Below are 24,787 nucleotides of genomic sequence, written 5' to 3'. Positions count from 1 at the left end.
ATTTCCATGAATGACAGTGCTCTCATTATCAAGTGGGGAGGCACCTGGACTTCGCAATATTTTCTTTAGCCCAACACTATCACTTCCTAAGCTACAAGTAATCTCCTTAGAAATTTCCACATTGGTAGCTCTTGGAATACTTTTGAAGAGTGAGCAGATTTAGCTTTAAACCTATTTAACCAACCTGGGAATGATCATCTTCAGAAACCCAGTCACCCCAAAGCCATTTTTACTTGTCTCAAAGGTGTGGCTTATCAGAAACGGAAAATCTTTCTTTTTAGATAAAAGAATACATCCTTCAGCCATTGGTTTTGAGATTTAAAAATACAAACTTCTAAAACTTGTCTCCTTAACCCAACTGAGCTGATTTGTTTTATTATCGAAGGTAAATGTTCTTGCTGTGATTAGAGAATTCTTAACTGGTCTGATTTATTTTTTAATTTATCTTCTAGAGTGTTGTACTCTGACAGCTAAAGTAAGGAATACAAAATATAAATATATTATAAAGAGGCATATGGGTCCTTTGGTCCTTATTAATAAAGTTACCTCTAAATGTTTATGAATGAAAGGAGAAAGATGCTGGATCATCAAGCCCAACTTTTTTATACCCTAGGAGGCCATGTGCAGGCGGTCCTGACCAGTGACTCACCAGCCCTCGTGGGCTCAAATATAACATTTGTGGTGAACCTGGTATTCCCTAGATGCCAAAAGGAAGATGCCAATGGCAACATAGTCTACGAGAAGAACTGCAGAAATGGTAAGAACACAGTATTCTCCTAAACTACTGGAGACCGAGTTTCTAAACCTTAATGGTCACAGGTGCTCCTGTAAGTGCCAGATGCTGCTCTCGTCCCTTGCCACTGCACTCCATGAGCTGGATGACAGAGACAGTGAGTGTGTGGTCCTACGCAGCACTTTCATCAACATCAACGGCAGCCAGACCTACTGCAGCAAACCGGTGGCTCTCCCCTGCTTGGAGCCCTCTTCAAAAGCCACATCACCACCCCCTGCTTTTCCTTAGTGTCCAGTTGATTGGACAGGGAATACCTTGTTGAGTCTCAGATTTTGCTTTTATTACTTGGAACTCTTTTGGCTACTCAAAAATAGCCAATTTGACAGATGTTTGCTGATCAGTCTAATTTCGGCCGACAAGGATTTCTTAAGCAAATGCTGTGTAGCTGGCACAAATGCTAAAATGCGTATTTTGGTTTTGCTTTGCTCTTAGTGAAAGAAATAAGCTCTCTGTCCATGTTAAAGAGGACCAAAGGCACAAATACATCAGGGGAAATTATCTTGTCAGAATGGTACATGCTCAAAAAACAGAGCTAACGGCCGGGTGCCATGGCTCACGCCTGTAATCCCAGCACTTTGAGAGGCCAAGGCAAGCAGATCACCTGAGGCCAGGAGTTCAAGACCATCCTGGCCAACACGGTGAAACCCTGTCTCTACTAAAAATATAAAAATAAGCCGGGCGTGGTGGCAGGTGCCTGTAATCACAGCTACTCGGGAGGCTGAGGCAGGAAAATTGCTTAACCCCAGGAGGCGAAGTTTGCAGTGAGCCAAGATTGCGCCACTGCACTCCAGCCTGAGCAACAGAGCAAGACTCCATCTCAAAAAACAAAACAAAACAAAACAGAGCTAATTATTGAGATTCTTCAGTCAGTAACAAAGCTATTTAATAATGAACTTATGATCTGATTTTATTATTTAGAACTTTTATTAAGCTGTCAACATATTCATTTTTTATTAATTTTTTATCTTCCTGTGAGGAAAACATTCAATTCTATATGGAAAATATTTTACATTTAACAAGAATTAAGCATTTAATATTTTGTGACTTTTTTTCTCTTCTTTTTTTGAAACAACTGATTTTTTTTTTTTTTTTTGAGACGGAGTTTCACTCTGTCACCCAGGCTGAAGGGCAGTGGTGCAATCTTGGCTGGCTGCAACTTCTGCCTCTCAGGTTCAAGCGATTCTCCTGCCTCAGCCTCCCAAGTAGCTGGGATTATAGGTGTGCACCACCATGCCTGGCTAATTTTTGTATTTTTAGTAGAGACAGGGTTTCACCATGTTGGCCAGGCTGGTCTTGAACTCCTGGCCTCAGGTGATCCCTCTGCCTTGGCCTCCCAAAGTGCTGAGATTACAGGTGTGACCCACCGCACCCAGCCTGAAACACCTGATTATTAGGAAGTTCTCAAATGATAATCTGGTCCTCTCAGTATTTTGATGTATGAGTCCCTCTTATAAAAATTTTTATAAAATATCTATCACCACTAGAAGGAACTAGCCATCTTTTAAGAAATGACTGGTTCCAGGTCTAGGGCAAGAAAGTACCAAGTGAGTCTGAGGCACTTTGTTGTTAAAACGAGGAAGAGCTCAAAGCCTAGTAGGATTGTGTCAAAAGGATGCAGGAGCCAGCTTAAAGAGGCTTCTATTGGCTATCTTTGGGACAGGTGAAGAATAAAAAAGAATAACGACTATAATAGATTGATAAATAAAAAGGCTCTTCAAAAATGTCAGTGACGTGAAAAAAAGAAAATATGAGAGAGACTGTTCAAGATGAAAAGATATTCATCATGGCTTCTTTAAAATGAAAAATTTCATACATACAGGAAAGCTGAAAGCAGGGTACAGTGAGCACCCAAATACTCTCTAACTAGATCGAATAATTTTGTTCTTTCTTTTTTCTTTCTTCTTATTGATACATAATAGTTGCATACATTTTGGGGTACATGTGGTATTCTGATACATGCATAAAATGCGTAATGATCAAATCAGCATAACTGGCATATGAATCACCTCAAACATTTGTCTTGTCTTTATGTTGGGAATATTCCACTTTCTCTCTTCTGGCTATTTTAAACTATATGTTATTGTTAACTATAGTCACCCTACTGTGCTATCGAACACCGGACCTTATTCCTTCTATTTAACTATATGTTTGTATCCATTAACCTCTCTCATCTTCCCTCCCTGCCTCTCCTTCCCAGCCTCTAGTACCACCAACCTACCCTCTACCTCCATGAGAGCCACTTTTTAGTTTCCACATATAAGTGAGAACATGTGGCATTTGTCATTTTTGTTTGTTTGTTTGTTTGTTTTGAGGCAGAGTCTTGCCCTGTCACCTAGGCTGGAGTGCAATGGCACGACCTCGGTTCACTGCAACCTTCGCCTCCCGGGTTCAAACGATTCTCCTGCCTCAGCCTCCCAAGTAGCTGGGATTACAGGCACCCACCACCATGCTCAGCTAATTTTTGTATTTTTAGTAGAGACGGGGTTTCACCATGTTGGCCAGGCTGGTCTCGAACATTTGACCTCGTGATCTGCCCACCTCGGTCTCCCAAAGTGCTGGGATTACAGGTGTGAGCCACCGCGCCCAGCCTGCATTTGTCTTTCTATGCCTGGCTTATTGCACTTAACATCATTACCTCCAGTTCCATCCATGTTGCTGCAAATGATGGGATTGATTCTTTTTATGACTGAGTAATATTCCATTGTGTATATATGCCACATTTTCTTTATCCATTTATCTATTGATGGATACTTCATTTGGTTCCATATCTTGACTATTGTGAATAGTGCTGCAACACAGGAATAGATACATGTCTTTGATAGATTGATTTCCTTTCTTGTGGATATATTCCCAGCAGTGAGATTGCTGGCTCATATGGTAGCTCTATTTTTAGTTTTTTGAGGAACCTCCATACTGTTTTCCATAGTGGTTGTACTAATTTACATTCCCACCAACAATGATATACTGCTGGCGATTTGTATGACTTTTTTGAGAAATGTCTATTCAGATCTTTCACCCATTTTTTGATTAATTTTTTATTGATACATGATAATCATACACATTTCTGGGGTATGCGTGTTATTTTGATACATGCATACAATTTATGGTGATCAAATCAGGGTGATTGGGATATCCATCACCTCAAACATTTATCATTTATTTGGATTGAGAACATTCCAAATCTTTCTCTTTTTTCTTTTTTCTTTTTTTTTTTCTTGAGATAGAGTTTCACTCTGTCACCCAGGCTGGAGTGCAGTGGTGCAATCTCGGCTCACTGCAAACTCTGCCTCCCAGGTTCAAACAATTCTCCTGCCTCAGTGTCCCGAGTAGCTGGGATTATAGGTGCACGCAACACACCTGGCTAATTTTTGTATTTTTAGTAGAAACGTGGTTTCACCATGTTAGCCAGGCTGGTCTCGAGCTCCTGACCTCAAGCGATCCACCCACCTCGGCCTCCCAAAGTGCTGGGATTACAGGTGTGAGCCACTGCACCCAGCCCAAATCTTTCTTCTAGCTGTTTTGAAATATACAACAAATTATTGTTAACTATAGTCACCTAGATTCAACAATTTTAGCACTTTGTCATAACTGCTTCTTTCCATATATCTATAGCCATATGTAGATATAAGGATAGCTATACATATCTATCTACATCTAGAGAGAGAAAGAGGGATTTTAAAAATCATTTAAAGCATCAAAAACAGCCAAATATAATATACAAACCTTGATTGGGGTGATAATGGTGTCAGGGCTATGTAGGAAAATGTTCTTATTCTTAGACATGTGTGCCAGAGTCTTTATGAATAAACAGTCATGATGTCAAGTGTGTCAGGAAAAAAACCTACAGATAGAGTGTGCCAAAATAAAAAGATAAAGTGTCTCTGTTTGATTTGAATAGGATTGTGATTTAAAAACCTGATAGGAAGAAAAATACATTAAATGATATCTCTACATTGGACTTTTCTGAATAATTGCTTTGTATAAAACCTTCATTGAAATACAGCAAATTCAGAAAAGTGCACAAGTCGTAAGCATACTATTGGATGAATTCTACATATTAAGTGTTTAGTTGTCTAACTACTTTTAAACTAGTTATGAAAAAAATACGAAAAAGTGTTTAATTCAGTGATGCATGCACATTGGGTTTTCTGAGCCCAGATAACACTCATGGCTGGTTTCTATCTCTGTTTAGAGGCTGATTTATCTGCTGATCCATATGTTTACAACTGGACAGCGTGGTCAGAGGACAGTGACAGGGAAAATGGCACGGGCCAAAGCCATCATAACGTCTTCCCTGATGGGAAACCTTTTCCTCACCACCCCGGATGGAGAAGATGGAATTTCGTCTACGTCTTCCACACACTTGGTTGGCTTTTACAAACCCTAAGCTTCTGCTTTACCTTTCCTTAAAATTTCAACCTTCTCTTTTCTTACTCTATAATTGAGAATGATAACACAGAGAGTTAATAACAGTCACCCTGCTAACTTTCCTTAGCACGAGTGAACAGTGAGAGAAGAAAATGAAATCTTGGTTAACCTTGCCAAATCTCCAGGACACCAAAGAGTTAAAAAGAGAGAAAAACAAAAAGATTAAGCTCTTTTTCAAAAAAACAAAACCACTTAATTTTTTCTACCTAAAACCATAACAAGAAAAAATGCTAACACTTATTTATTTGAATGACACATGGAAGCCGGGCATGTGACTCACACTTGTAATCCCAGCACCTTGGAAGGCCGAGGTGGGTGGATCACCTGAGGTCAGGAATTCAAGACAAGCCTGGTCAACATGGTGAAGCCCTGTCCCTACTAAAAATACAAAAATTAGCGAGGTGTGGTGGTGCGCACCTGTAATCCCAGCTACTCAGGAGGCTGAGGCAGGAGAATCACTTGAACCTGGGAGGTGGAGTTTGCAGTGAGAGGAGATTGAGCCATTGCACTCCAGCCTGGGCAACAGAGTGAGACTCCATCTCAAAAAACAAACAAACAAATGAAAAAAACAGAATGGCACATGGATGAGCATTCATTGATTGATTCTTTAGTTTTTTTATGTTCTCTAAAGAATTTTTAAGACTTAAAGAAGCATGTGCTATTTATTTGTAGGAAATCCTCAGAAAAGGTACAAATAAAAAATAAAAATTATCCATAATTAACACCAGAGATTATCATTGTTAATTATTATGGTGTTTTCTTTGCTAGTATTTATTAAGATCATTATTAAGATCACATACACATTTTTGCTTACTATCATGAGCATTTGATGATATGATTTTTTAAATTTTTATACATTGTTTTAATGGCCGCACAGTATTTCATTGTGTAGAAATAAAATAACTACTGTTCCGCTTTGAGCTAGCCCATTCTGTCTTTTTTTAAATTACAAATGGTATTCATTTTGCTTTATTATTGGGGAAATGATTACTTTTAGAAGGAGCAAATTTAGCTTATTATTAATTAGGCTGCTAAATTCTTAGTTTAAAATGTCACTAGGTGCCACCTGGCACTGAGTATTTGAAAACTGCTACCAATCAAGCAGCCTCCAGATTACTAAATGTTTCATCTTTTTTTTTTTTTTTTTTTTGAGACGGAGTCTTGCTCTGTCGCCCAGGCTGGAGTGCAGTGGCGCAATCTCAGCTCACTGCAAGCTCCGCCTCCCAGGTTCACGGCATTCTCCTGCCTCAGCCTCTCTGAGTAGCTGGGACTACAGGCGCCCGCCATCACGCCCGGCTAATTTTTTGTATTTTTAGTAGAGACGGGGTTTCACCGTAGTCTCGATCTCTTGACCTCGTGATCCGCCCGCCTCGGCCTCCCAAAGTGCTGGGATTACAAGCGTGAGCCACCGCGCCCGGCCAAATGTTTCATCTTTCATCACAGATTAGAGAGAGCTCCTCTTCCTTCAATTAACTTATTTACAAATCAGGACAAAATATTAACAATACGTATCCATTGAACAGACTATAAGCTATATCAAATATTATGCTCATCTATATAAATCAATTGCCTTAAAGCTAACTTATTTTTCACTGCCATTATGACCCCATTAGCCAACTCACCAAACATTTCTTTGACTTGTCACTCTCATGACAGAATTCTGACATTTTGCATGGAGTCACTTATGTTCACTAACACTCCCAGACTCTTTAGCCTAGTAAACATTCCAGTAACTTAACCAGATCAAATGTCTGTATTTAAAATCAACCTTCAGCCTAGAACTTGCTCTGTTTGTCTAACAAGACTGCCTTGAATTTCTGTCTTCCACTGAGGTCTCAGAGTTAACTGATACTCTCCCTCAACCAAGTATGGTCTCACCTCTCAGAGCTGAAACTAACATTTTCCTCACGAATAACCCCTGAGAGACATCCCTTCCCCTTATAACTTCTGATGGAACTACCCCTGCAACTCAAAGTGAAGGAGGATTCCAAATCACACATCCCCCGAGAGACCAGTGTGTTTTTCTCACATGTTTGACGATGTGATAAATGGGGTCTTGAAACAACCCGGTCTCGAAAGCATTCAACCTAAGATACCAAGTCAGTGACAGGTCTAAACCAGGCCCCCTGGCAGAATTAGAAAAGTTCTTGATTAGGCCTGGTGCGGTAGCTCACGCTTGTAATCCCAGCCCTTTGGGAGGCCGAGGCGGGCGGATCACGAGGTCAGGAGATCGAGACCATGGTGAAACTCCGTCCCTACTAAAAATACAAAAAATTAGCCGGGCATGGTGGCGGGCGCCTGTAGTCCCAGCTACTCGGAGAGGCTGAGGCAGGAGAATTGTGTGAACCCGGGAGGCGGAGCTTGCAGTGAGCCGAGATCGCGCCACTGCACTCCAGCCTGGGTGACAGAGCGAGACTCCGTCTCAAAAAAAAAAAGAAAAAAAAAGTTCTTGATTTGGGAATGATAGTAAGAGGAGTTACAGAGTTTTAACATTTGTTTAAATGTCCTTGAGCCCTGAAGGAGAGGAATTACTTCCACCTGTTAGCTAGCAGCAGGGAGGGTTGGAGAAAGAAAAGGAATGACTCAGGGGTGTCCTAGGAAAGTGCCTGTGGAACCATTCCATTCTGTCTTATGTCTGCCATCCTCTATTTCATCACTTACTGGATTTTTATTTTTATTTTTTTGAGACAGTCTCGCTCTGTTGCCAGGCTGGAGTGCAGTGGCACAATCTCAGCTCACTGCAATCTCCGCTCCAAGTTCAAGCAATTCGTCTGCCTCAGCCTCCTGAGTAGCTTGGATCACAGGCTCGCACCACCACACCTGGCTAATTTTTTGTATTTTAGTAAAGACGGGGTTTCACCATGTTGGCCAGGATGGTCTCCATCTCCTAACCTCGTGATCCACCTGCCTCGGCCTCCCAAAGTGCTGGGATTACAGGCATGAGCCACTGCGCCTGGACACTTCCTGTATTTTTATATACAAATACTATTAGGAGATGGGGGATTCCAGTCCCCTTTTAAAAATCCACTTAATAATATAGTGGAAATAGTAACAAAAATAAGGTAGGTTATTGGATAAATTTTTTTTTAAATCTTCTGGACACCTCATCATTATATTAAATGTATTTTCTGTGGGGAAAACATGTATTTCAAGTGCCAAATTACTTCACACAAAAAGCATTTATTTGTAAACTAAGGGCTAACTGTATTATGCTACTAAACAGCTTTTTTTATTTCAAACAACTATATACAATTACATGTATATAACTGTGGGTTTATTTTATAAGATTTTACATTAAAATGAGCACCATCTCCCTTTCTGAAGCAGCACCATAGGCCCATCCTATTTTCCCTCCTCAGAGCAATCTATAAATGGTGGTAGCTAGTCTTTAAGGAACAGCTTCCTATAATGATGATGTAATGCAGCCACAATACCTAAAAATTTCCATCCTCCCAAAGGTCAGTATTTCCAGAAATTGGGACGATGTTCAGTGAGAGTTTCTGTGAACACAGCCAATGTGACACTTGGGCCTCAACTCATGGAAGTGACTGTCTACAGAAGACATGGACGGGCATATGTTCCCATCGCACAAGTGAAAGATGTGTACGTGGTAACAGGTGAGTGGTGTGAACTCTAACTGAGGATGAGGCACTTCATTCTGTTGATATCAATGGGTTAAAAAAGAGTTAAGGCCAAGTGTTCGGGGTTGGGTTACGATTCATCTGGCCCACCTAAGCTTGTATATTTAATTAGTTGTAGTTCGTCTGTTTTCCAGAATAGCTTGGGGAAACCCCAGAAAACTTGCATGTGAAAAGGAAAATAATGCTAGATTATCCCTCATTTTAATATTTTAACCTAAAACCGTCGTCGAAGCCCTCCACTTACAATCAAGCAGTCATGCATTCTTTCTTTCTTTGGGGGATGTATCTTTTAGATGAGATTCCTGTATTTGTGACTATGTCCCAGAAGAATGATCGAAATTCATCCGATGAAACCTTCCTCAAAGATCTCCCCATTATGTTTGATGTCCTGATTCATGATCCTAGCCACTTCCTCAATTATTCTACGATTAACTACAAGTGGAGCTTCGGGGATAATACTGGCCTGTTTGTTTCCACCAATCATACTGTGAATCACACGTATGTGCTCAATGGAACCTTCAGCCTTAACCTCACTGTGAAAGCTGCAGCACCAGGACCTTGTCCGCCACCGCCACCACCACCCAGACCTCCAAAACCCACCCCTTCTTTAGGTAAGGTTTCGCAATGATCTTTGAGGGGGGCTCCTTAATGGCTAACAAAATATTCACATAGGTCATATTATTAAATCCCTCCTTAAGGGGATATTGTAAGGACTCTGCGGTGATTCCATTTTCTACCTATTGATTTTTTAAAGCAAATTTATCACCGTTTTACACCTATAGAACACAGAAGAAGGAAGAATGTATTTAAAGTCACTTTACAAATAGAATTCAGTGACTTGTAGAAAGCTCTTTGACCCTCCTCATTTGCACTGGCCCCTGCTATGTGTACACACTCTCCCCTCTTCTAACCTGTCACATTTTTGTTTATCTCCCATTTTTTATGGCTATGAGAAGGCACACTGGCTCTTTGTAAACGATCAGGCCATTTCTATGTTCCTTCCTCTTCCCCAGTAATTTCTTTCCCTACCCTTCCCACACCCACCCAGTGTCCATGAAAACACAGCTGTACTTGAAAGCAATTTCCAAATGGTCCAAGAAAGAATGCAGCTTGAGAGTATGTCTGGGTTAGCAAGCTGCAGTGACTCCTGACATTAAAATTGTGCTGCATCGTATGTTTACTGCGGCACTATTCCCAAGAGCAAAGACTTGGAATGAACCCAAATGTCCATCAATGATAGAATGGATTAAGAAAATGTGGCACATAGGCCGGGCGTGGTGGCTCACGCTTGTAATCCCAGCACTTTTGGAGGCCGAGGTGGGCGGATCACGAGGTCAGGAGATCGAGACCACGGTGAAACCCCGTCTCTACTAACAATGCAAAAAACTAGCCGGGCGTGGTGGTGGGCGCCTGTAGTCCCAGCTACTCGGAGAGGCTGAGGCAGGAGAATGGCGCGAACCCGGGAGGCGGAGCTTGCAGTGAGCCGAGATCGCGCCACTGCACTCCAGCCTGGGCGACAGAGCAAGACTCCGTCTCAAAAAAAAAAAAAAAAAAAAAAAGAAAATGTGGCACATATACACCATAGAATACTATGCAGTCACAAAAAAGGATGAGTTCATGTTCTTTGTAGGAACATGGATGAAGCTGGAAACCATCATTCTGAGCAAACTATCACAAGGACGGAAAACCAAACACCGCATGTTCTCATTCATAGGTGGGAATTGAACAATGAGAACACTTGGACACAGGGCAGGGAACATCACACACCAGGACCTTTTGGGGGATAGGGGGAGAGAGGTGGGATGGCATTAAGAGAAATACCTATTGTAAATGACGAGTTAATGAGTCATGTATACATATGTAACATATGTATGGCACATGTATACATATGTAACAAACCTGCACGTTGTGCACATGTACCCTAGAACTTAAAGTATAATTTTAAAAAAAGACAAAAATAAATAAAAATAAAACTGTGCTGCATATAAGGCATGATTAATTCAATACCACCCTGTATTAATAGTCTGGGGACATTCAAGAAGTCCTTAAGAGTCCACTTTGGGTAGCGCTGGCTTCCATCTGATTCCCCACGCTACCCCATGCCATCACCACCCTTTCCCCACTGGGCCAGTTGCACTCAGCACCCCAGGATCCCGGGGATAGCAATAGGCTGACATCCTCTCACTGGTCACAAGAGGGCGCCATGGACCAAGCCCACGACGGTCCATCATGACGTCTGGGGTTTCTTTTTTTGTTTTTACAAAATCCTGTTTGTTATAATTATAAAATTTTACAATAAGATATTAGTAATAAAATGAGAGCTCGTTAAATCAAGCATATCTAAATCAAGACAACACAAGTTATCACTGATTTTGATTATCTCAAAAATGTTTTAAATTGCAAAGTTTATGCATGTTCCTTAGTAAAAATTAAAACAATATAGATCTCTAGAATAAAAAGCAAAAGTCCCCACTCAGACTCTCCTCCCAAGAGTTAAACCCTGTTAATAACTGGGATGATTTCTTTCCAGATCTTTTTCTATGCATTTATAAACATATACTATATATATACATAAGGTTTGTTGTCTTGGTTGTGTAAATGGGTTCATTTGCACAAGAGGGCTATTCATATCGTTTTACAATTTGTTCTTTTCCTAATTTAACAAACATTATAGACATCTTTCCATTGTTAATACATGTACATCTATCTCACTTTATCCAGTGGCTGCCTCACAGTGTATCTACTGTCATTTATTTCACCATTCTCTTTTTTTTTTTTTCTTTTTGAGACAGGGTCTTTCTCTAACACCCAGGCTGGAGTGCAGTGGCACAGTCTCGGCTCGCTGCAACCTCCACCTCCTGGACTCAAGTGATCCTCCTGCCTCAGCCTCCCAAGTGGCTGGGACTACAGGCATGCACAACCACACCCAGCTAATTTTTTTATTTTTTAGTAGAGATGGGGTTTTGCCGTGTTGCCCAGGCTCATCTCCAACTCCTGAGCACAGGTGATCTACCCACCCCAGCCTTCCAAAGTGCTGGGATTATAGGCGTGAGGCACCATGCCCGGCCCACCATTCTCTTATTGATGGATGATTAGATTAATCCTAATTGCAACTACAATTATAACTGTACTGAACAACTTTAAATGTACAGCTTCATTCTAGTAATCCCTTAGGAGAAGAAATTTTTTTATCTACAAGTATTAATGATCTTCCTTACAAATAAGAGGACCAGGTATAAAATTCAAAATAAATTACAGATGCCTTTAATATTTAAGTTCCAGAATGGTAAAAGACTTAATGTTAGGTTGTTTAATGTTAGTCTACTTTGAATTGCATTTTTATTAAGGTAGCTTGTTTTTGTTATAAACTATTTATATCATAGTATGTTTTAAAAATATATTTGAAGCCAATGAAAAGCTATTTAAAATTTCTGTTGTAATTTCTCCCTAGGTGAGACCATAAGATATAAACTAGTGGGCTGGGCATGGTGGCTCATGCCTGTAATTTCAGCACTTCGGGAGGCCGAGGCAGGTGGATCACCTGAGGTCAGGAGTTCGAGACCAGCCTGGTCAACATGGTGAAATCCCGTCTCTACTGAAAATATAAAAATTAGCCGGGTATGGTGGAGAGTGTCTGTAATCCCAGCTACTCGGGAGGCTGAGGCAGAAGAATCGCTTGAACCTGGGAGGTGGAGGTTGCAGTGAGCCGAGATCGCGCCATTGCACTCCAGCCCGGGCGACAAGAGAGAAACTCTGTCTCAAAAAAAAAAAAAAAAAAAGATATAAACTAGCAACCCCTACAAGTTAGTTAAGTTTTATTGCGAAGGAAAGCTGCCTGGCTTTATCTAAAGATGTTAGATCAATCATAACCCCAAAATGCCTTAAACCAGCATCTCTGTTAGGGAGAGCGAGGAGGGACGTTTCTAAAAGGGGTCTCTTCTAGGGAGCATTTCCAGCTGTACAGGCCATATTAAAGGGCTTGGATGACCGAGTATTATATTATTGTTTGGCCTAAAAGATATGTTCTCTCTGCTTTGGTAAGTGGCTTCTTAATAATACACAGCTGAAAATAGAAATCAAATGCAAATGCAGGAGTGAGGCAGAAGCCAGTTGAAGAGGTGGCCCAGGTAGATGGGTTTAAATCCGAGGGCAGATGCATGTGTGCTATTTTTAAGTCACAGAATTCTCTTCCCTTAGCTAACAGTGCTATTATTTGTTTTTCAGACTTGTGAACAAATCTGAAAAAAAAAAAACCTTTTGTAAGACCAATGCTAATTACTATAATTCTATATATATAAAATAACATCATATCATAGAGAACTTTCCCAGAGAATCAAGAGCTCTCACACCATTCTCTGGGCAACAGGGACATAAATACCGAATTAAGGATGAAGTTGACCTTCTTTCTCATCTGTCTTTTAAGGTGTGCATTTCTCTCCATTAGCCCTTGAATCATACCTTGACTTTATAGACACAATGTTTGCGAAGCTCCATATGCTTTTTTATTTTTTATTTTTTTGAGACAGAGTCTTGCTCTGTTGCCCAGGCTGGAGTGCAGTGGTGCAATCTCAGCTCACTGCAACCTCTGCCTTCCGGGTTCAAGTAATTCTCCTGCTTCAGCCTCCCTAGTAGCCAGGACTACAGGCATGTGAACCACCATGCCCAGATAATTTTTCTTTATTTTTAATGGAGACTAGGTTCCACCATGTTGCCCAGGTTGGTCTCGAACTCCTGACCTCAAGTGATCCGCCTACCTCAGCCTCCCAAAGTGCTGGGATTACAGGTGTGAGCCACCATGCCCGGCCTCCATATGCATTTTAAAAGCATTCTATCTAAGGTAGAATCACTGACTTTTATTATTTGGTCATTTTTTAAGAAAATAAGCTTTATTTCGTTTTTAGCACTAAAGTATATGCAGAACAAGAGAAGTTTTATTTTAAAATATGCAGGGTCGTGATTCCGTGCTCTAACTTGACAACTAAATTCTGCCTGTCAAGAACTTTCAAAAGAAGAAATTTTATGGTTTTCTGGAGAAGAGCTACTGAACTCGAATGCCCTGCACAAACAATCCTATTGCTATAGAGTAGATCATCTGAATCTCAGGACAGAGAGTACAACTGTCTTGTCATTTCCAGAGGACTAATATGAAACTCAAGGGACATTCCCAAGAGGCTGCCACAGCCCTTCCTGCTGGTGAACCACTGCATTCGATCTAACACAGTGTCCGGGCCTTTCTGGGCTTTACCTGAGCAGCATTTCCCAAAGTGTGTGCCATGGAGCAGTCATTTCTGGACCTGTTCTGAGAACTGCTCTGAGGAGCCTGCTCTGGGCACAGGAAAATCACAGGGATGTTCACCCGCTGACAGTTCTGAAAAGCCCTGGAGAAATCTCTCCCAGCTGGCTTCACTCACATGTCACTAAGTTCGAGATGCAGCTCTTATGAGGCTTTGATGTCCTTCCCCAAGACTGAATCTACTTGACATGTCTTTTGAAATTAAAAAGAAGATTGTATTTTCAGTATCGTTATTTTCTTTCTAGACTTTTTATCTTGCTAAAGGAGCAGCGATGTCTTAATTAGAGCCTGTTAAATTGTAACTAGTAGGGCATTAGATTCTTTGCTCTAATTATATTCGAGGCTTATTTTTCAAAAATGTCTTGTATTCCCTCCTTTCCTTCCTCACATCTCTGATCATCACAGTAAGACTTTTAGAATTTAAGCTTTGGAGCTGTGAGACATCCAAACAGGGAAAGAATGATCTTTTCGCATATTACTGGAAGAAAGAAACTGTGATTTATTAAGTACTCCCTCTGCAGCAGTGATGAGCAGCAGGTTTTATATACTTTATCTCATTTAAGTTTCATAGTTCAGACCCCAGAGGATAGCAAATATTGTTCTTATTTTACAGATGAGCAAATAGAGGCAAAAACAGATTAAATGATGTGCCTATGGTCTCAAACAGCTAAAAACAAGGGAAGCTGGAATTTGAGCCTAGAATACCTGCTTCCAAAATTAAAATATAACTTCATCTAGTATGGCCAGATTTATTTCTTCATGACCATTGTATCACACATTGTAATACAGTTTCAACCTTTTTTTTTTTTGAGGTGGAGTCTCATTCTGTCGCCCAGGCTGGAGTGCAGTGGTGCCATCTTGGCTCACTGCAAGCTCTGCCTCCCAGGTTCATGCCATACTCCTGCTTCAGCCTCCTGAGTAGCTGGGACTATAGGCGCCCGCCACCACGCCTGGCTAATTTTTTGTATTTTTTAGTAGAGGCGGGATTTCACCGTGTTAGTCAGGATGGTCTCGATCTCCTGACCTCATGATCTACCCACCTTGGCCTCCCAAAGTGCTGGGATTACAGGCGTGAGCCACGGCACTCGGCCAGTTTCAACCTCTTATTTGCTTCTTGTGTTCACACAAAATGTGGGATTATGCTTACTTACATAATTTAGCAATTATAATACCTTATAGCTCTCACATCTGTGTAAATTGTGACACATTTAGTTCAAATTTCTATGGTAATTTCATAGCATAGCGTTCCTGATATTTTTCTAAAAAGCAAATGGCAAATGTTTAGATTTTTTATTATATCACGTGTATCTTTTATGTTCATAGCAACTACTCTAAAATCTTATGAGTCAAACACCCCAGGACCTGCTGGTGACAACCCTCTGGAGCTGAGTAAGATTCCTGATGAAAACTGCCAGATTAACAGATATGGCCACTTTCAAGCCACCATCACAATTGTAGGTAAGGCTGAAGATGAAGACCGGTGAGGAAGGATGCTAGACTCCACCTAGGGTCACCCACTCCCTTTGCTAACTCTGAAGGGGTGGAGGTAGGTGGTAAGGGCACCCCTCTGCTTATCTAAGATGACACCACACATGCAAGAGCAAAGACCCTACTCATTTCTAGATTCCCACCTGCCTCCCTGGTCTTCCTTCCACATCCTGGTGGAAACAAGCCTTCTGTGAAGGCCACATGCTAATGAGCCTGCCCTGGGCCTGTATCCTGCCTCTGCAGCCCAGCCATCTGAATGGGGTATGTAGGGTAAAGGAAGGCTAGCATCGAGTTCCTACAACTTCCACTGTCTTCCCCTAGTTAATTTTCACAAAGTCAGACTTGTATGTGAAAAGGGGAAGAGCAGGCCACCACACATGGCTGCGCATTCGGGCACAGCCCTAAGGCATACAACAGAGAAGACAGAGGGGAACTGAAGCCCAACCTGTGCTCACCGGTTCTGGGAGTGAGGATGGAGGTGGAAGCCCAAGCAGTGTCCCCTGAGTCCAAGCCACTTGAGAAGCTGGCCAAGGCCTGAGCCTGGGGCTGCATCTACCCAGGATTACCTTTTCCTGAAACACCTTCCAAGATGGAGTGCTACTTTCTGATGCACACAAAGGCTCTAGAAACAAAAATCTAGGTTGGACTGAAAAACAGTTCAGTTTGACTTTGGAAATGCTGCATGGATATGTATCCTAAGCTATGGGGGTAGATTGCCAGATCTGATGTGTTTCTGTATAGCAAGAGGGCTGTCTTCCTTTTTTAATTTTTTTCACTTTCTGATGTATTAAGAGCTGTACCTTTGTCCATTCAGGCATCTATAACAGAATTCCATAGACTGGGTGGCTTATAAACCAACAGCAGGAATTTATTTCTCGTAGTTCTAGAGGCTGGGAAGTCCAAGTTCAAGGTACCAGCACATTCGGTGGCTGGTGAGGGCTTGCTTCCTGGTTCATAGATGGCAGGTGGCAGTCTTCTTGCTGTGTCCTCATGTGGTGGAAGAGGCAAAAGGGCTCTCTGGGGTCACTTTCATAAGGGCATTAATCCCACACATGAAGGCTTCACCCTCATAACCTAACCACCTCCCAAAGGTCCCGGCTCCTAATGCTATCACCTTGGGGGTTTCAACATATGAATTTCGGAGGGACACAAACATTCAATCTATACCAGAGTGATTGTTTGGCTTTGTTTGATTTCTGTTGTATTTTGATGTGTTTTTCTCTGGGGGTTATTTTGTTAGAGGGAATCTTAGAGGTTAACATCATCCAGATGACAGATGTCCTGATGCCGGTGCCATGGCCTGACAGCTCCCTAATAGACTTTGTCGTGACCTGCCAAGGGAGGTGAGTATATTATCTCCAACAGAGTCATGGTCAAGTGAGGACCTCAAGTCTGAACAAAGGCATTGACCACCAGTTACCCTTTTTAAGTTGATTTGAATTCCTATTTACTGGTAACCCTAGACAGGAAGGGCCCTAGGAGGTGCTATCAAGCACACACATGTTTTGCTACAGTTGAGCAATTGAGAAACCTTTAACAATTAAGTTGAATAATAATTATGATAACTGTTTGAACACTTAACTGAATTTTTTAACACCTTATACCTGTTCTCATATTGAATCCTCACAACAATCCTATGAGCCTCCCCATTTTACAGATGAGGCAACTGAGGCCACCAGTGATCACAAAACTTGCCTACCAATGGAATGCTGGTAGCCAGCAGAGTGCAGCTCACAGGAGCGCTCTTAAGCTCCCAGGAAGTTGTCTATGCTAACATTAATAGCAACGCCTGATAATCCTCTCTCTTTAGAATTTACAAAGCTCTTTCCAATGCATTATATAATTTGGTTTCCTATGATTTGGTCAAGATCATATGTAATAAACTAAATATAAATGAATGAATATATAAATACTATCTCGATTAACTAAATATACATTAGCAAATCATTTGCATATAATATATAAATTACCTGATTAAAATGTATATGTATGTAAATACATAAATTAATCAGGAGAATGAGGTGATATGAAGATGTGGCCTTATTTGGTAGAAGAGAAGAGCTAAGAAACTCTCCACCTTGGGGAGAGGACCAGAATGAGGGTGAGGGTGGCAGAAAATAGAGTGAAAGCTGACCCAGGGAGTGAAGCTGCTGCAAGAGGCCTGGCTGGTGAGAAGAGGGACTGTCCCCATCCCAGGCCCCGCCCCATGAGCCCAGCATCAGAGCCTGGTCTCTCCATCCAAGAAGGCTGCCATGAGATAGTGGTCAGGACAGCAATGGCAGGTAGCCCAGCATCAAGGACAGATGAGTCAAACCTCTTCTGTTTAAGTCCCAGCTCCACCCCTGGCTGCTTGTATGACCTGGACTCGTTAATCTCTCTCCCTGAGCTGCTTTGTCATCTTTTAAACTGGGGTAATGTTACTTTCTTCAAAAAGCTATTGAGAGAGGCTGGGTGCTGTGGCTCACGCCTGTAATTTCAGCACTTTGGGAGGCCGAGGCGGTTGATCACCTGAGGTCAGGAGTTCGAGACCAGCCTGGCCAACATGGTGAAACCCCGTCTCTACTAAAAATACAAAAATTAGCCAGGAGTGGTGACAGGTGCCTGTAACCCCAGCTACTCGGGAGGCTGAAGCAGGAGAATCTCTTGAACCCAGGAGGCGGAAGTTGCAGTGAGCCGAGATCATGCCATTGCACTCCAGCCTGGGCAACAAGAGCAAAACTCTGTCTCAAAAAAAAAAAAAAAAGAAAGAAAGCTATTGTATTGAGAGGAATAAGCAAGATCATGTCATATATCTAAAACTCACTCAGAACAAAGGTCTCTGAGGAAAGATAAATAAATAAATAAAACTCAGTGTCCAGCACATCATAAGTCCTGCAAAAACAGCTGCTGCTGTTGCTGTTACACTTCTACAGGAACCTAGGCAGGGCCAACTATGGCATTTAATAATATGTCTGCCTAACACCCAAGCTATCTGCACCTTCGAACATTCTAAGGATGTAGAAAGAATGTAGAGGGAGTGAGCTGGGCTTCATGTGGTTTCCATCAGCCCCTTCCCCTGGGGGAGATCTTTTTTTTCTCCTCCACCCCAGGGCCTCACTTTCCTGAGGATGCAGAGAAAGGCATAGCTCAGCACACAGGCTTGCTTAAGAGCAAATTATAAGATTAACAGTTCAGCATCTTATAGTTTGAGTAACAATGAGGTGGAATTCAATTTCATAGAAATGTAATCACTTTCCCTTTGTAAAATGGATCTGACCTTCCTCTCTCCCCCTCTCTGTGCCCTGTGCGCCCTCACCCACCTCCCTTGTCACAGCATTCCCACAGAGGTCTGTACCATCATTTCCGACCCCACCTGCGAGATCACCCAGGACGCAGTCTGCAGCCCTGTGGATGTGGATGAGATGTGTCTGCTGACTGTAAGACGAACCTTCAATGGGTCTGGGACGTACTGTGTGAACCTCACCCTGGGGGATGACACAAGCCTGGCTCTCACGAGCACCCTGATTTCTGTTCCTGACAGAGGTGAGGTTTGTTTTATGGCCATATGAGCATTTCATACTGCAGGTAAAGTGTGTATCCCATACTAAAGCTATTTAGGCCTTTGTTTTCAATGTTTAATTTTATTTCAGTACAAAATTCATTGAACTCTTATTAATAAGGATCTGAGGACTGGCATTACAATCCAACAGCAAATCTACTTAGGGAAGTGATGAGACATCTGGTGAAATAGTGGCCAAAGAAAAGCCTTTTGATGAAAAAAAATCAGCTGTGATCATGGACCAGTAACAATGGGATATGATCACTGCATGCTTGAATAGATTTGTATTTCAAGGAGAAAGTGTAAAGGCCAATATCAAAAAATAGCAATGTTCTCCAATGAAACAACAACAAAGGAGAGGCTGATATCACATTTTCATGAAAATCCACCTGAACAAAGATACGAAGCCTGGAAGAGAAATGAGACACAAGCTGTTCTCCTCGGTCCCTCCTAACTTACCATGCATCCTCTCTTTCCCTTCCCAAACTCCACCGAGCATTACAGAACACAGTAACAAACCAACTTATTATTCCTCACATCTTCACCAGAAAAACTACTCTCTTCCCTCTGATTGCTTGGAAAGGTACAATGTTAACAAAGAAGACAAAGGAATTTCATTTAGAAATTTGCATTTACTGGTGGCATCCAACTTCCCCCAACCTCCAAATTAGGGCTCTACCCTAATGGCCTTAGCTGACTGTCACTGATAATCAACTTTGTTGTAAGATATTACTTGTGGCTTAGAAGAAGTGCTACGTGGTAGGATGAAAGGGAAAGATTAAGCTGTGTACATATTACAGCAGCAGTCCCCAACCTTTCTGACATCAGAGACCTGTTTTGTGGAAGACAGTTTTTCCATGTAGCGGGGATGGTGGGGGATGGTTTCGGGATGAAACTGTTCCACCTCAGATCATCGGGCATTAGTTAGAGTCTCATAAGGAGCTTGCAACCTAGCTCCCTTGCATGTGCAGTTCACAATAGGCTTTGCACTCCTATGAAAATGTAATGCTGCCACTGAGCTGACAGGAGGCAGAGCTTGGGCGATAATGCTCAGTTGTTGGCTGCTCACCTCCTGCTGTGCAGCCCAGTTCCTAACAGGCTGAGGACCCCTACCGGTACTGGCCGTCGGTCTGGGGGTGGGGGATCCCTGCATTAAAGCACTTACTTCACTCCTTAATTTGAGAATTGTCAGGTACAATCTAGTAGCTCATCACTTATAACTCCTTTGAACTTGAAGCCTATCTCATTAGGTAATATGTTTTTAAACATGCATTTCCAGCCACAAAAACAAACAAACAAATAAAAACATATATTTCCTGCCGGGCGCAATGGCTCACGCCTGTAATCCCAGCACTTTGGGAGGCCAAGGCAGGCAGATCACGTGAGGTCAGGAGTTCCAGACCAGCCTGGCCAACATAGCAAAACCCCATCTCTACTAAAAATACAAAAATTAGCCAGGCATGGTGGCGGGTGCCTGTAGTCCCAGCTACTTGGGAGGCTGAGGTAGGAGAATCATTTGAACCCGGGAGGCAGAAGTTGCAGTGAGCTGAGATGAAGACGCTGCACTCCAGCCTGGCCAACAGAGTGAGACTCCATCTCAAACAAACAAACACAACAAAACAAGTAAAAAAAATTTTCGTCATTAATAATATAAACGGCTGTTTTAATCCCATTAAAAGAAGAGATTTAATCGCATTAAAGGAAAATAATCATACATCTAATTATTTGTGTGAGGGCTTATTGTTGGTGATATCCAAGGTGCAGATTTAAAAGCAAAACCAACGATGCAAGGGTGCCCTGCTTCCTGCCCAGGAAGGTGGATCAGGGCCTGGGTGGAGAGCCGGGGAGGGTGGGGACTGGAGAAGGGAGCCAAAACCTCTGCATCCGCGTGGCCATGGACTTTAAAGTCACCATCAGAAGCTGCTAATGTTATTCCTCCAGTGCTGCCACAGCTCAAAGTTTGTTTAGAATTACCTTTAGAGTCTTAATTCATTCTATTAAGCTTCCTCTGCACTGGCAAACCACTGATCTCTTATGTGAATTAGATGTTTAGACATTTGCTTTCCTTTAATTATTCTTGTAGTGAATGATAACTTTAGGTGGGACCTGAGTCATTTTCAAAAGCCAAATAAAGAAAGCTCAGAATGCCAGACACAGTGGAACATACCTGTAGTCCCAGCTACTCAGGAGGCTGGGGTGGGAGGATCCCTTGAGCCCAGTAGTGCAGCCTGGGCAGCACAGCAAAACCCTGTCTGAAAGAGAGAGAGAGAGAGAGAGGGAGAGAGAAAGAGAAAATGAGAGCTCAGAAGGAAAGTTTTTAATTTAGTGGGGATTGTAGCTTAATAGCTTGGGTTTCAAAGGCAGAATTTCAGAAATAGATCATTCTTTAAAGGCAAACCTATAGACTTTTAGCTGAAGTGACTTTTATGTATCGATTCAATGGATATTCTTGAAGCACCTGCAATTCTTTCAACAAATATCCCTGAGCATCTACTCCATGCTCAGCACAGTTCTAGGCAGAAGATACAGTTCTAGATAGAGTAGAAACCAAGACAAAGAAGTCCCTGCTTCTGTGAGCAGTGACAGATGTTACATGGAAAACTAAAGGTGGTGATTTTTTTTTTTTTTTTTTGAGGCAGGGCCTTGCTCTGTCACCCAGGCTGGAGTGCAATAGGGCAATCATGGCTCACTGCAGCCTCGACCTCCCGGGCTCAAGCAATCCTCCCACTTCTGCCTCCTGAGTAGCTGGCACCACAGGCATGCGCCACCATGCCAGACTAATTTTTTAAATTTTTGTAGAGATGGGATCTCACTATGTTGCCTCAGCCTCCCAAAGTGCTGGTATTACAGTCATGAGCCGGGGAAGGGCACTCCTGTAAGGGGGCACGGAGGTCTGAAAGAGCACAGGGAGTATGGCCAACTTTCAGGATGTTTAGCACAGCTAGAAGGTAAGTGGTGAGAAAGGAAGCTGGAGGCACGGCCGCCTGATCACAGGAGCCCTTCCCCACGGTGGCGCTGCTGGGTCACCCAAGACCTGAGCAGCTGTCTCCAGGACGTGACATCTCTCCCCCGAGCCCTTAACCACGGTGTTCCAGACATGCTGACTCATTCTCTAAATAGAAGATAAGCTGACCCAAAGACTATGTATTATTTAATAGAAAAGATTACTGAAAGCCCAGAGGGAGCCATATATCTTCTGTGACGGCTCCCTTCCTCATTTATTTAATGGCATTATAAGTGGCATGTCCTCTAGGTGAAAGACATAACTAATATGCTCTTGCTTCTGTTTTAAGACCCAGCCTCCCCTTTAAGGACGGCAAATAGTGCCCTGATCTCCGTTGGCTGCTTGGCCATATTTGTCACTGTGATCTCCCTCTTGATGTACAAGTAAGTTTTTGGTTCCTACGCTTTATATCACTATAGTTTATTGTCAAAAGTGAATATATCTCTGTGTAAATAGGCATTTTCCCCTTTTTTGCTTTTAAACATTTTGTGTCGGGGAGGAAAATATTACATTGAATGATGAATACCAAACTGGCCTGTTAATCTTGCTGTGGTTTGTTTTTAATCCTAAAAAATGCTACCAGGTCTCAGTAACTTTACAAAATTATGTCAACTTAATTTTAACATGATAATCTCAAATTATAGTAAGCAGGCACATTTCTTGCATGAACAAGAGTAAATAAATGTACTTTCATAAGACACCAGTGTCTTGCAAACTGTTGATCATGTTAAATGGAATGAATCCTTTTATACCTGGCATGAAAAAGATTGTAGAAAGTAGTGTATTTCAACTGAAGATCTTTTAAAAATAACTAACCAACAGATTGTTTTCAGAAAACACAAGGAATACAAACCAATAGAAAATAGCCCAGGGAATGTGGTCAGAAGCAAAGGCCTGAGTGTCTTTCTCAACCGTGCAAAAGCCGTGTTCTTCCCGGGGAACCAGGAAAAGGATCCGCTACTCAAAAACCAAGAATTTAAAGGAGTTTCTTAAATTTCGACCTTGTTTCTGAAGCTCACTTTTCAGTGCCATTGATGTGAGATGTGCTGGAGTGGCTATTAACCTTTTTTTCCTAAAGATTATTGTAAAATAGATATTGTGGTTTGGGGAAGTTGAATTTTTTATAGGTTAAATGTCATTTTAGAGATGTGGAGAGGGATTATACTGCAGGCAGCTTCAGCCATGTTGTGAAACTGATAAAAGCAACTTAGCAAGGCTTCCTTTCATTACTTTTTATGTTTCACTTATAAAGTCTTAGGTAGCTAGTAGGATAGAAACACTGTGTCCCAAGAGTAAGGAGAGAAGCTACTATTGATTAGAACCTAACCCAGGTTAACTGCAAGGAGATGCGGGATACTTTCAGCTTTCCATGTAACTATATGCATAAAACCAAAGTAGTCCAGTTCCTAAGATCATGTTCCAAGCTAACTGAATCCCACTTCAATACACACTCATGAGCTCCTGATGGAACAATAACAGGCCCAAGCCTTCGGTATGATGTGCACACTTGTTAGACTCAGAAAAAATACTACTCTCATAAATGGGTGGGAGTATTTTGGTGACAACCTGCTTTGCTTTGCTGAGTGAATGAATGATATTCATATATTCATTTATTCCACGGACATTTAGTTAGTGCTTTTTTTTTTTTTTTTTTTTGAGACGGAGTCTCGCTCTGTCACCCAGGCTGGAGTGCAGTGGCGCAATCTCGGCTCACTGCAAGCTCCGCCTCCCGGGTTCACGCCATTCTCCTGTCTCAGCCTCTCCAAGTAGCTGGGACTACAGGCACCCGCCACCACGCCCGGCTAATTTTTTTGTATGTTTAGTAGAGACGGGGTTTCACTGTGGTCTTGATCTCCTGACCTCGGGATCCGCCCGCCTCGGCCTCCCAAAGTGCTGGGATTACAAGCGTGAGCCACCGCGCCTGGCCTAGTTAGTGCTTTTTATATACCAGGCATGATGCTGAGTGACACTCTTGTGTATATTTCCAAATTTTTGTACAGTCGCTGTACATATTTGAAATCATATATTATGACTTTCCAAAGGATGAGGTCCCTGGTTTTTCATGGCAACTTGATCAGTAAGGATTTCACCTCTGTTTGTAACTAAAACCATCTACTATATGTTAGACATGACATTCTTTTTCTCTCCTTCCTGAAAAATAAAGTGTGGGAAGAGACAAGACCTTGGTATTGTAATTATTTTTCTGATTCATCATTTGCTTTTCAATTTCACTTACAGTTGTTTCCTTTTTTAGATGAGGGTCTCCCTATATTGTCCAAGCTGGTCTCAGACTCCTGGCCTCAAAGGATCCTCCTGCCTCAGCATCCCAAAGCACTGGGATTACAGGAATGAGCCACTGTACCCAGCCTATTTCATTTATAGTTTTTGACAAGTAAAAAGTTGTTTAACAATGTCTCATAGAGCATTGATAATCTCATAAATATTTTTTACCTAACTACATGTATATATATATAGGGCTAAGCACAGTGGCTCACACCTATAATCCCAGCACTTTGGGAGGCTGAGGCAGGCAGATTGCTTAAGCTCAGTAGTTTGAGACCAGCCTGGGCAACATGATGAAACCCCATCTCTACAAAAAATA

General features: G+C 42.0%; 1 protein-coding gene across 5 annotated transcripts in view; it reads left to right on the top strand.

Annotated features, from left to right (window-relative positions):
• The window catches only part of GPNMB (glycoprotein nmb), a 64,065-nt gene extending 40,664 nt beyond the window's left edge, over positions 1 to 23,401 (top strand). For 3 of the 5 annotated variants that reach the window (XM_055272429.1, XM_063636314.1, XM_055272431.2), the window contains 9 exons: positions 614 to 757; positions 4,986 to 5,159; positions 8,680 to 8,838; positions 9,156 to 9,473; positions 15,479 to 15,613; positions 16,884 to 16,986; positions 18,957 to 19,165; positions 22,475 to 22,568; positions 23,019 to 23,401. In XM_055272429.1, coding sequence (XP_055128404.1) covers positions 614 to 757; positions 4,986 to 5,159; positions 8,680 to 8,838; positions 9,156 to 9,473; positions 15,479 to 15,613; positions 16,884 to 16,986; positions 18,957 to 19,165; positions 22,475 to 22,568; positions 23,019 to 23,178 — 1,496 coding nt within the window. In that variant the 3' untranslated portion in view covers positions 23,179 to 23,401. The remainder of the gene's footprint in view (positions 1 to 613; positions 758 to 4,985; positions 5,160 to 8,679; positions 8,839 to 9,155; positions 9,474 to 15,478; positions 15,614 to 16,883; positions 16,987 to 18,956; positions 19,166 to 22,474; positions 22,569 to 23,018) is intronic. The other 2 variants (XM_055272430.1, XM_055272432.2) reach the window with 1 other exon arrangement.
• Positions 23,402 to 24,787: the final 1,386 nt, after the last annotated feature.

Source organism: Symphalangus syndactylus, chromosome 3 (genome assembly GCF_028878055.3).
Source record: "Symphalangus syndactylus isolate Jambi chromosome 3, NHGRI_mSymSyn1-v2.1_pri, whole genome shotgun sequence".
In the NCBI taxonomy this organism is placed as follows: Eukaryota; Metazoa; Chordata; class Mammalia; order Primates; family Hylobatidae; genus Symphalangus; species Symphalangus syndactylus.
Note: the sequence above shows the minus strand (reverse complement) of the source record. Positions and strands in the feature narration are given on the sequence as shown.